The sequence below is a fragment of the Rhinolophus hipposideros genome (genome assembly GCF_964194185.1).
Source record: "Rhinolophus hipposideros genome assembly, chromosome: 5".
Classification (NCBI taxonomy): Eukaryota; Metazoa; Chordata; class Mammalia; order Chiroptera; family Rhinolophidae; genus Rhinolophus; species Rhinolophus hipposideros.
The window spans coordinates 13,386,046-13,398,867 of NC_138051.1; the positions used below are offsets into that span (position 1 = coordinate 13,386,046).

A 12,822-nucleotide genomic window follows, 5' to 3' on the forward strand; every position below is an offset into this window, starting at 1 on the left:
ATCTGATTTAAAAAAACTCATAATATTATAGCTAATTTTTTGTTCAAGATTCTCACATGTTCTCAAATCAAAAATAAAAACCCCTTAATGTTGATCCTGTTTATGAATCTTTAATAAAACATCATAAAATTAGCAAATAATGTTGCAGTATTTTCAACAAGTAGACAGGAACATTTATATGTAGACCTCAGTTTCAGTGAATGTCAAGAATGCCATGTTATCAAGAAGTGATATTGTCTGAATAAATTTAAAAAACTTTTTTTTAAGGCTGCATGATTTCTAATTAAATTTTATCACAGGTTTTGGTTAAAATAATAAATGCATTTACTCTAAAAGGAAACATTCAATTCAGAATTACAGCACAGAAGGGAAAAACGAAACCACTATCTGGTTAATGAGAAATGACTTTATATTGCTTATAAATGTAACAAGAAATTCATTAGAAGTTTTTATAAAGTTATTTGGTGATAAAAATAAATATCCCTTTGATAAATGCAATCTTGTATTTTTATCTCCCTTTTTAACTTTCATTAAGAAAAAGATAAACTCATTCGATCAACCAATGTGTATTAAATGAAGGAAAATACCTTCACATGCCCAGTGATGCATATAAAGTTGTGGCCTGTAACTTAAAACTGAACTGGATTTTTGTGTCATAAATGAAGAATTAACAACATTTTCTTCTGCTTCCCACTGAAAAATGTGTGTCCTGGATTAGAACTATCATAAAATCATTAAGGCACCTGAACCAAGAATATTGTTTAAAAGGGTACTTATTTTAACCACTGTCTGGTTAAAGTTATTGAATATTTTATTTTAAATAACATAACAACACAGCTTTGTTCTCTACAATATTTGCCTAAAAACAAACACCATTGTCATTGAAAGAAAATAGACAATCTACTCATTGAAAAATACCGATCATCCATAGGTGGTCCTTTGTAAGACTGGAGGAAACATCGTTATTTATGCAAGACATTATTTTTCCTATGACAACTTTCATTTTGCGATCTGCTATTGCAGACCCTAGAAGCCAATTCCAGAATAGAGGAAGGCACTGCTATGTCATGCTTCTTTCCCTAACCCTTTTTAATATATATATATATATATATATATATATATATATATATATATATATATTTATACACGATATATATAATATTATATTAATTATATTATATATATAATATATAATATATATGTAATATATATATATATAACATATATTATATATGTTTATCTATAAATTTTTATATCAATAACTGTACCCTAGAAGGTTTTTACACCTTGGCCCTATTAGCTATGTATCCGAGTGACAGGACTAAAATTTCAAATTCCAATTTTCTATGTGAGTTTTCAAACTAACGTTTTCATTAAAAAGAAATAATAGGTTACACAGTGCTTTCCAAAACACACTCAGATTTTGAAAGAGCTGCTTTTCCACTACGCCCATCAAAACTGTTGGACTGAATTAACATCCCATTCATAGACATGCTTCTTTTAGAAAATAGTCCACATGGGCTTGGTGAGTTAATATAACAATAGTATTCCTTTATTTCTCCGTTCAGGGAGTACCTGTGCCTTGCTCTGGATCTCTCAGCAGGCAAAGTGAGAAACTTACTTGGCTTTGAATGTGCTCTTTTAGATGTGGGCCCCTCTGTGACCGAATCGGGAGGTCGACTAGCTAACTGCAATGCAGTTGAGTTGTTTCTGTTAGTGTTTTGGGACTCCACATTTGTGACAGCTTCATTCTGTGGTTCGGTACTTGGCTTTGTGCCTGTCTTTCTTTTCTGCTTCTGGGACACAGAAGTGCTTGAAGTCCAGGTAGGAGGCAAAGCAGAGGTAGCAGTAGAGGAGTCCTGACTTGAACAAATTTCTGAAGATGGTATCACATTGTCGTTGGCAACTTTACAACACTGGGCATTGTCTTCATGTCCCACAGCTTGTTTGGACATGGACTGGGGCAGTGTTACACTGCAGCCTTGTATCTGAGCCCCGTTAGTTTGAGAGTAGACATTGCTGACCTTGGTGACCTTGTGTTGGCCATTATTGTTACACACCTTATAGCGGATCATGAGAATGATGATGAAAACCAGCACAGATGCCACAATTATTCCACCAATAATAATAATCATGGTGCCTCCCAAAAACTGGGACTGCATGAAATGGCATCGCACGTAATCCTGTTCCGTAGTAAACTGGATACAACCCACGACTCTTGTGGCAGTGAGGGAAGTGATGCCATCGTCGTATATTGCCAAGACACACAAGTCATACATAGTTCCAGCAGCCAGGTTATTGACAAGAAAAGTTGTGCTCGTAGGAGGTATCATTCTGAGGGACAATGGAATTTGTGTTAATATTTTTAAAAAGAAAAGAAAAACACATATACACATAGAGTTATGATGACTTCGGTTCTGTTTCATTTTAGCAGTCATTAAGATAAGCCCAGTTATAACCAACATGAAATATGGGAAAATGATCAAATCTTATATTTGCCCAGGTAAAATGGCTAAAAGTTATTGTTGGCTTCTGCATTCTACTAATGGTTCCTGCACCATGTCCTTGACAAGCTCACTAATTACATTGCTTGGCAAAGCAAAACTCCTAATAAAAGCCACTGCTAAAAAAATCATTTATGACAAATTGCTTTTGGAAGGTATGAGTGTGACATTATCTGACTACTAAACAAATCCATTTAGCACTTACAACACCTCTGTGACTAAAAGCCAATTTGAAGGAAGGGAAAACACTGACAACACATTAGAAACCAGAATGGAAATGCATTTCGGAGTATTTATTTTCCAAATCAGTCATAAGCTGCTATGCAGTGGTCCCCAGTAAAACTATCTTTAATAACTAAGATAATTACTAAGACTAAAGTGCTTTATTTACAGATCTCAGCCCTCTCTTATACCTTCCACACTTGGTTCCCAGTATGTTTTTATCTATATATCAGGCTAATGAAAATGGATGAGTAGTATTATCCTATAACCACAACAGGGCAAAAATGCCTCATCCTCTCCATTGTGACACTATGAACTCACTCTCGGAATACAGTATCTGAAATTTCATGAGTGTATAGACATCTCTGAATCCATTATATCACAAGTCTGTGGATGCCCATTATTCACTGACTTTTTTTTTTTTCTCGGTAGCAACCTACACTATGACCCAAACTAACATGTAATTTGGGAAAAAAAAAAAAAAAAAAAAGACTTGAAACTATATATATATTTTTTTTTTCCCTGAGAGTTTTCGAAATTTCAAAACTTGGCAATGCTAATCTAACATAATGCTAACCTAACATAATGTTAGGTTATACAACCTAAACAATATGTTCTAAATGTACCAGGAAAATCTTAGGCCAGTGTATGTATTTGTGATTGAAATCACTACCATTTGGTGATGATAATTGGCATGCATTACTAAGTATTATGTATATACATGTATATATAATTTAATTTTTACAAAGAATATATGAGGTTGACATTATCATGGTTTTATACACAACAAACATTAGGGTGCAGAATTCCAGCCATTTCTTCAAAGTCATGTAGAATTCACTTGTCATGGCAGGATTAAAATCTTAGAATTTGGAAAACAGAAAGTAACCTATTTCAGAGTTAAGATTTAAAATGCACATAATGTCTAGTAGCTATGGGAAGGTGAAGGGTAAGGATGAATGCTTTCTTTGACACTGTGTTAAATATCCCATAGCCCAGGTGAAGAGCTGAGTATGACAATAGCAGACAGCTTTATGCTAATATGCATGCATCATAGTCTACATCCCATACATTTAGTCATGAGAGAGAGATTAGATACCATTTTCTCAAATCTCTTACTTTTAAAGATTAAGAAAATTAAAATTTAGTCAGGTAGAACCTGGCCCAGGTTTGATCACAAGGCTAAGTAGGCCAGTTTTGTTTTATCATACCACCTCATGCTCACTTTCAAAAATTTATCTCATTTCCATACATGAGTGAAAATCAAATTATCTCCAATAATTCACATAGGTACATAAGAAGTGAGTTGATCTGATTTCACAAAAGCCTAAAGACAAATATATATGTATGTATTTCAAAGCCATGATTTTGTATCATTTCCTAGGAGTAGTAATAGTCTATCATGAGTGAAATCATATGGAGGGGTTAAAGGTATATTTCCAACTGAAAATTGGACAAGATGTGACTATAAATCAATGAGGCTGAACTTTAGAAAAACATACCAGAAATTCTGTAGTCAGATGCAAATTCTCCATTACTGTCCTTATAGGAAATTACATACTTAACTCCAACGGTACTTTCACTGCTCAAAATACTTATAAACTTTATCTTGGAACTGTCTTAAGAACCAATGTACATGAGACAACACACATGCACATAACTCAGTCACTCAAAATATCAGTCTCATTATTTTATAGTTACATCCTATTTTTGACCAAAAATGGCAATATCCATCTTGATCACCCACCTTATTCACAAGACTTGGCTCCAAATGGCTTTTGCTTGTTTCCAAAATTCAAACTCACCCTCAAAAGACGAAGATTTGCCACCACTGAGGATATTCAAAATAGTATGACGAAGGTTCTAAAGATAATTCCAAAAGTGCTTTGAGCAATGGCAGCATCATTGGGATAATGGTATAGCCTCCCAACGTGACTTCCTTGAAGGAAAGAACACTCATATGGATGTGTAAGTTCTGGTATGTTTTTGCATTTTTTTAAATAAATCAATCTTGTTCTCTGATAGTCACATCTCAGATGAGGGGAGAAAAGTAAGTAAGCATAATATTAAATATAAATTTGAACTCTCTAAAAAGAACACCATCAAAATAGTTCCCCACATGTATTCACCTTTCACAAGTCTTACATTACACATTTAAAAAAAAAAATGGAGTTCTATAATTACAATACAGAGTAGCACTGCCAATTAAAAAAAAAAAAAAACATCAGTAGTACATTCACAGGCCCAAATAATAAGATGCATGGTAAGTATAAAGATTTGCTTAATTTTATCTTACCTGTAAACAAGGGTGTCATCATAAGTACCATTGTACTGGATTTGAAACATACGTATTCCAGGGATATTTCTTTGAAAATTAAATTTAAGTAGTGCCGTAGATGATGTTGCTTCTGCCACCACAATTTTGTCTTGACTTATTTTAGTATCACCATTACTACTGCTTGCATTAGAACCTGACTTAGTAGAAGTTGAGATATCTGAAGAACCAGGATCAGGCTCATGGATATGGTTAGTACTGTTTAGTAAGTGAGGGAGCTTAATTATATGAAGATCCACTGTTTGTGTTGCTTCCCCAGCAGGATTAGAAGCAATGCAGGTAAAAGCACCTGTATCCTTTACAGTTGTTATCAGAATGTCAAGTGTCCCATTATCATACACCAGAGATCTTGTTGCATTTGAAATAAGCTTCCCTTCAGGAGAAATCCAGTGAATTGCAGGTTCAGGGTCACCCCTAGCTTTGCATCTAAGGGTTGCCCTTTGACCCTCCAGGACTCTCATCTCATGTGTATGGCGAGTAATGAGAGGAGGCTCACACAAAAACTCTTCCTCAGGAATTGACCAAAAGTAACGACCAGTTAAAAGTGCTGGAGAAGCACAGGTCTCTAGGTCATCTTCTCTGGACAGACGCCTCAACCATAACAATTCGCAATTGCAATGCAAAGGGTTTCCACCGAAACTTAATGCAAAAGTAGATGGGCTTATGATTCCTGAGGTTGCTAGTACCTGAGCTCGCTGAAAGAGAGGGTCAGGTGGTAGCTTCTGCAATTTATTCGATGTTACATCTAGCCGAGTCATCTTGTGTAAGTGGGAGAAAGTCCCCTTAGGGATGTTATCAATCATATTGTGATCCAAACTAAGGGTGTGCAAGCTCACCATCTTCTCAACAGCATCCCAAGGAATCGTTTCTAAATTATTATAAGACAGATCCAGCTCCTCAAGGGCAAAGACATCATCAAATGCTGTAGAAGAAATTAAAGTCAGCTGATTGTTGTTCAGTATCAAATGATGGAGGTTGGAAAGCCCACTGAACATGTCATTTGTAATTTTAGTCAATCGGTTGCTATTCAAATGCAATGCCCTCAAATTTCGTAAGTCAGCAAAAGCATGAGGTGTAATAAAACTTATTGTATTCCTCGATAGAGTCAGGTCCACCAAGCTGGTCATATTGGCAAAATCTTTCCTTTTAATATTTGTAACAAAATTGTCTGCCAACCTCAGTTCCACAGTTCTTCTGTCAATGTTGGGTGGAACAAATAAAAGCCCTTTCTTGGCACAAAGGGTTGCAAGATTAGGAGACAAAATCTGACAGACACAACGCTTTGGACAGATCTGAGCTCTCACTGCTATGCCAATGAAAAACAGATAAAAAAGAATTTTTTCCATTGTAGATCGGATTTAAGAGCCTGAAAGAGAACATACAATACAGAGTTAGCATTCAATCATTTGACTAATGTTCATATCCCTACCAGAATAATCTTTTTTATGCCAATTGGAATACAGAAAGAATTTATTCATATGTTTACTTAACAGATAAGTATAAAGTATCTACTCTGTATTAGAGGCTATAATAGACACTAGGATGAAAAATATGCAGTCATGGCTTCATAGCATTTAAAGTCAAGCGGAAGGGAAAGAAATCAATAGATTATTGTAATTCTGTAAATTAAGCATTCTTTTTGAAACACAGCCAGAGTACTCCATGGGGGCACAAAAAAGAGACATTCAGCCTAGCATGAAGGGTCGGAGTTCAGGAAAACCTCCCTTTAAACCCCGGAAGACATCCTATAAGTTCAAAAGTTTAAAGACATATTTAAGAATTTACAAGTATTTCAATGTACTAGTCTGGGGAGAAATAATCAAAGACAGTATTTGTTTTAGTTAACCTTGTGGCATGATATTTAAAAGTAATTAATTGTTGATTAAATTTTATTCATCTTCTCAAATTATCTTGAATATAGTATAACCTTCACACCCTAACTGTAAGTACAGGATCTTAATCTCAAAAATAAAAAGGCTGAAAATTTACCACAAATGCTCTGAGTTTCTTAAATATTAGAATATTTTATTTGATGTCAACATGGATTTTTGAAGATAATTTATGGGAATCAGTCATCAAAATACTTGACAGTGAGTCTGAAAAATTATCATATTCCATATTATTTTTCTAAAATATGAACTCATGTATATTTATCCAAATTTATTTTTTTAAAAATGAGTCTCATTTTCCAGTTTGATCTTAAGTATTTGCTCTTGAAATTAATCCTCAAAGATAAAAATACCAACACATACATGATTAAAAGTTCTCATAAATTACATGTAGTTTTAAATGCCAAGAGCAAAAATAGCTGGAGAAAATCATTCAAATTTTTAATTGATGAAAATATGAAATACGGAGTTATTCTAGAAATAATGCACCAAGTTTTCTAAATAAAACATATTCTTAAAGGTTTACTTTATGCTATTTTATACCATGTTAAATGTGGTTGTAATGAATAAAAACTGTTATTTTCAACAAAGGAAATAGTCTTACTTTTCTGTTCATCACAGAATAACTAGTACTGAACTAGCCTTTCCACAATAAACAGCAAAAAAAAAAAAAGTACAAAATGTATAAAACTACAGTTTTCAGATATCAGAAAAGAGCATGAACAGAACTGTGGTCCTCGAGAAAAGTGAATTAACAAAAATGAACCCTACCCTATCATTGCTCCTTGAGACAGCTTCTAAACCACAGCACAGAAAGGAAATCAAGGCAAAGCATGGACAGGCTTATTCAATTTAAGAGACAGAGACTGGAATACAGAATCTTAAGTGGCTTGAATTAATGGGGCGGGGTACCACAAAGGAGAGCGTTATTGGAAGAAAGAACTCCAGTAATTTCTGTAGGTAGACACGGCAATAGATGCTAACCATACATAAGCAATGATGGAAAAGAAAGAAAGACAGAAAAATGACTAAAAAAAGTGGGGAAAAATCTTCAGTGACCTGTGGAAAATATTAATTAGTCACACATACACATAATTGCCATATCAGAAGAAGGCTATAAGGTAGAAATATATTTGAAGAAGTAAAGGCAAACATTTTTCAAATCTGTGATAAAAAAACACCCCAAAACCCATCAATCTAAGCTCAAAACAAGAAAAATCATACCAACACACTTTATAATCATATTGCAGATAAACAAAGAAAAAGAAAAAAATAATCTTAAAAGCAGTCAGAGAAATAAGACACATTATAAGAAGGTGAACAGAATAAAATAATGGCTGACTCTTTACTGACTTCTCTTTGAAAATAAAGCAAGATAGATTATTTAAAGTACTGCAAGAAAAAGGAAATCCTGTCAACCTGGGTTGGCTTTCATACATTCACAAAAGAAAATTAAGGACATTTTGAGAGAAACAAATTAAAAGATTCATCACAACTAGAATTGCACTATAATATAAAGGGATTCTCAGGTTGAAATATATATCACATGGAATCTTAAATCTTCAAAAATGGATGAAAACCAACAGAAATAATATATCTACAGATAGGTATAAAACATTTTTGTAGTGTTTTAATAAGTTTAAAAATAGTATTTCTGGTGTAGATATATAGAGGATGTTTGAAAAAGGTGAAGGATAAAAAAGTACAAATTGTAGTTACAAAAGAGTTATGGGGATATAAAGTGCAGCAAAGGGAATATAGTCAATATTAGGGAATATCGTCAATAATATTGTAATAACTATGTATGGTGTCTATGTACTAAATTTATTGGGGTTGTCACTCAAAAGTTACATAGATGTCTAATCACTATGCTGTACACTTGAAACCAATATAATATTGTATGTCAACTGTAATTAAAAAGTAAAAAAAAAAAAAAAAGGTTTAAAAAGAAAGGCTGAACCTCACATAGTTTATATCTCAACTCACAAAGTTCTGTGCATAGAGACCACACTCAGTAAATACTGGTTGAAGGAAAAAAGAAGTTAAAAAACAAACAAACATCATTCTCACCCTAACCATGAAACATGGTGGGTAAACTACAAATTATGTATTTAAGAAAATAACATCATAATGATTAAGAAATAAATAAACATAAAGGGACTATATTCCAGAATGTAACAGTCCTTGAAGAAAGAGGAGCGATCCATGGATGGATGTCCTACTTTCCCTAAGACAATGGTAAAGAGAAGGACCTACCTGGTATAAATTGGGGTGAAGAGAGAGTAGCCTACTGTTTAACATTTTTTTTAAACTTCATTTCTTTTTAGAACAGTTTTAGGTTTACAACAAAATTGAGAGAAAAGAAGAGAGCTTCTCCATATACCCACTGTTCCCACTCATGGAAGGCCTCCTCCATTATCAACACCCCCTACCAGCATGTTACATTTGTTATAATCAATGAATCTACATTGACAAATCATAATCATCAAAAGTCCATAGTTTACATTAGGGATCACTCTTGGTGCTGTATACTATAAGGGTTTGAACAAATGAATAAGGACATGTATCCACCGTTATGGAATCATACAGAGTATTTCCACTGCCCTAAAAATCCTCTGTGCTCTGTCTATTCATCTCTCCCAGGCCCATCTCTCTAAGGCAAGCACTGATCATTTTAGTGTCTGCATAGTTCTGCATTTTCTAGAATGTGATATAGTTGGAATCACACAGTATTTAGCTTTTTCAGATTGACTTCTTTCACTTAGTGATATGCCTTTAAGTTTCCTCCATGTCTTTTCATGGCTTGACAGCTCCTTTCTTTCCAGCACTGAATTAAGATTCCATTGTCTGGATGTACCACATTTTATTTATCCATATTCACCAAATGAAAGACATCACAATTGCAAATTTTGGCAATTATGAATAAAACTGCTACACATCTGTATATTGGCTTCTGTGTAGACATAAATTCTTAACTCCTTTGGGTAAATATCAAGAGTGTGATTGCTGGAGTCTACAGTGAGAATATATTTAGCTTTGTAAGAAACTACCAAACTGTCTTCCAACATGGCTGCACCATAATTCCCCCCAACAATGTGTAAGAGTTCCTGTTGCTCCACATCCTCATCAGCACTTGATGTTCTCAGTGTTTCAGATTTTGGTCATTGTAATAGGTGGGTAGTGGCATCTCATTGCTTTAAGTTGAATTTCCCTGGTGACATATGATGTGGGTTATCCTGTCACATTCTTTTTGCCATCTGTATATCTTTTTGGGTGAGTTGTCTGTTAACATATTTGCCCTATTTTCAAATCATGTTTATTTATGTATGTGTATATGTATGTATTTATTATTATTCTCGAGTTTTAAGAGTTCTTTATACATTTTGGATTAACAGTTCTTTATCACATGTGTCTTTTGCAAGCATTTTCTACCATTGTCTGGCTTGTCTTATCATCCTTTTGACATTGTCTTTTGCAGACCAGAATATTTTAAAGTTAATGAAGTCCAGCTTATCAGTTATTGATTTCACGGATAATGTTTTAGGTGTTATATGTAAAAACATATCACTGTGTTTTTACATATAACATACATATACATGTATGTTTTACAAACATATTCTAAAGCTCATCAAAGTTTTCTCTTACGTTATCTTCTAGGAGTATTTTTTTTTAAAGATTTTATTGGGGAAGGGGAACAGGACTTTTATTGGGGAACAGTGTGTACTTCCAGGACTTTTTTCCAAGTCAAGTTGTTGTCCTTTCAATCTTAGTTGTGGAGGGTGCCGTTCAGCTTCAAGTTGTTGTTCTTTCAGTCTTAGTTGTGGAGGGCGCAGCTCAGCTCCAGGTCCAGTTGCCATTGCTAGTTGCAGGGGGCGCACCCCACCATCCCTTGCGGGAGTCCAATAGGCAACCTTGTGGATGAGAGGATGCGCTCCAAACAACTGAGCCATCCAGGAGCTCAGCGGCAGGTCAGCTCTAGATGCCGTGTTCAATCTTAGTTGAAGGGGGCACTGCCCACCATCCTTTGCGGGACTCGAGGAATTGAACTGGCAACCTTGTGGTTGAGAGCCCACTGGCCCATGTGGGAATCAAACCGGCAGCCTTCGGAGTTAGGAGCATGGATATCTAACCGCATGAGCCACTGGACTGGCCCCATCTTCTAGGAGTTTTACAGTATTGCATTTTACATTTAGGTCTCTGATCCATTTTAGGTTGATTTCTTTTTCTTTTTCTTTTTTCTTTTTTTTTTGAGGGAATCTAATGTTAGTGTTTACATTCTTTTTTTTTTATTATTGCATTGATAGCCTTTGCTACTTTGTCAAAGACTTTGACTATAGTTATGGGGGTCTATTTCTGGGTCCTCTTTTCTGTTCTGTTTATCTAGTCTTTCACTAATACCATACTATCTTTTTTTAAGTTAAATTTATTGGGGTGACATTAGTTAGTAAAATCATATAGGTTTCAAGGGTACGTTTCTATAATAGGTCATCACATATTTGATCCCCTTTCCGTCTTCTACCACACCCCTTCCCCCTTTACCCTCTGGAAACCACTAAACTACTGTCTGTGTCTATGAGTTTTTGTTTCTTTGTCTTGTACCATTGCTGATTTCAGTTTTATATCCCACATATCACTGAAGTCATACGATTCTTGACTTTTTCTCTCTGTTTTTTTCGCTTAGCGTAATAATCTCAAAATCCACCCATGTTGTCACAAATGGCAGTATTTCATCTTTTCTTATGGCCAAGTGGTACTCTCCATTGTGTATATGTACCACGTCTTTTTTATCCAATTATCTAACAAAGGCAACTTTGGTTGTTTCCATGTCTTGGTCACTGTGAATAATGCTGCAATGAACATTGGGTACGTATATCTTTATGGATAAATGTTTTTTGGAATTTTTGGGTAAATACCCCAAAGAGGGATTGCTGGGTCATGTGGTAAATTCTATCTGTAATTTTTTGAGAAATCTCCATATTTTGTGATACCACACTATCTTGATTACTCTAGCTTTATAGTAAGTCTTGAAGTTGAGGAATATCTGTCCACCAACTTTGTTTTTCTCCTTCGATGTTGTATTATCTTGACTATTCTGGATGTTTTGCCTATCCATATAAACTTTAGCATCCGTTTGTCGACATCTGTAGAACAACTTTGAGTTTTAAGAATTTTTTATATATTTTGCGTAAATTCTTTATCAGATGTGTGTTTTGCAAATAGTTTCTCCCAGTTTCTGGCTTAGGATTTCCATCTTGTGGAACTGTTAATAGGGTTTTAGTAATGTGGTGGTGCGTTGTAGAGTGAGGACAAGTATTACATAGTGGTATGATTAGCTGCCAGGCTTTTAGTAAGCCAATACCTCTGGACTGTGAAGTTTACATGTGTTTCTCAGTGTTCCCCCCACCGTCACTCTCAGATGAGACAGTATGGCTACAGTGGGCTGGAGTTACGCATTTTCTTCTTCCTCACAGTAGTTAGGCTCAGATAATACCTGATTAGGTTAAGCTCTAATTAATTAGTTTTCCCTGAGACAGGAATTGTTAAAAAGTACAGAGTGATCTAACATATTTCAAAAGGTTTTTTTTTCTCCATTCCCTGCTGGAAGCAGGACTGTATTTTTGTCTGGTATTTGTTGTGGGAATTGATGGAGAGCCTGGAGGTAAATTTAAAAATATTGTAGGTCCCCCCTATAACTGGATTCCCCTGGAATTTTTAAGTCTCAGACTTCTCCACACTGAACCTCCAGCAATTTATCCTAACTGTTTTAGGTTGTCCTTGTCTATCACTGGGTCCCTCAGTTGAGGGACCGGGGTTGTTGCTGAGTCTCTGGTCCAGTAAGCTAGGGATTCCTGTATTTGCCCTCTGTCTCTCC

The 12,822-nt window shown here is 34.9% G+C and overlaps 1 protein-coding gene across 2 annotated transcripts in view; it reads right to left on the reverse strand.

Annotated features, from left to right (window-relative positions):
- The window catches only part of LRFN5 (leucine rich repeat and fibronectin type III domain containing 5), a 268,366-nt gene that overhangs the window by 12,040 nt on the left and 243,504 nt on the right, over window positions 1–12,822 (reverse strand). Inside the window, exons 3-4 of one of the 2 annotated variants that reach the window (XM_081047498.1) lie at window positions 5,023–6,427; window positions 1,622–2,334 (exon numbers count right to left, since the gene is read on the reverse strand). In XM_081047498.1, the coding sequence (XP_080903624.1) occupies window positions 1,622–2,334; window positions 5,023–6,407 (2,098 nt within the window). In that variant the 5' untranslated portion in view covers window positions 6,408–6,427. Of the gene's footprint in view, window positions 1–1,275; window positions 2,335–5,022; window positions 6,428–12,822 lie in introns of those variants that run through there. The other variant, XM_081047497.1, reaches the window with a different exon arrangement.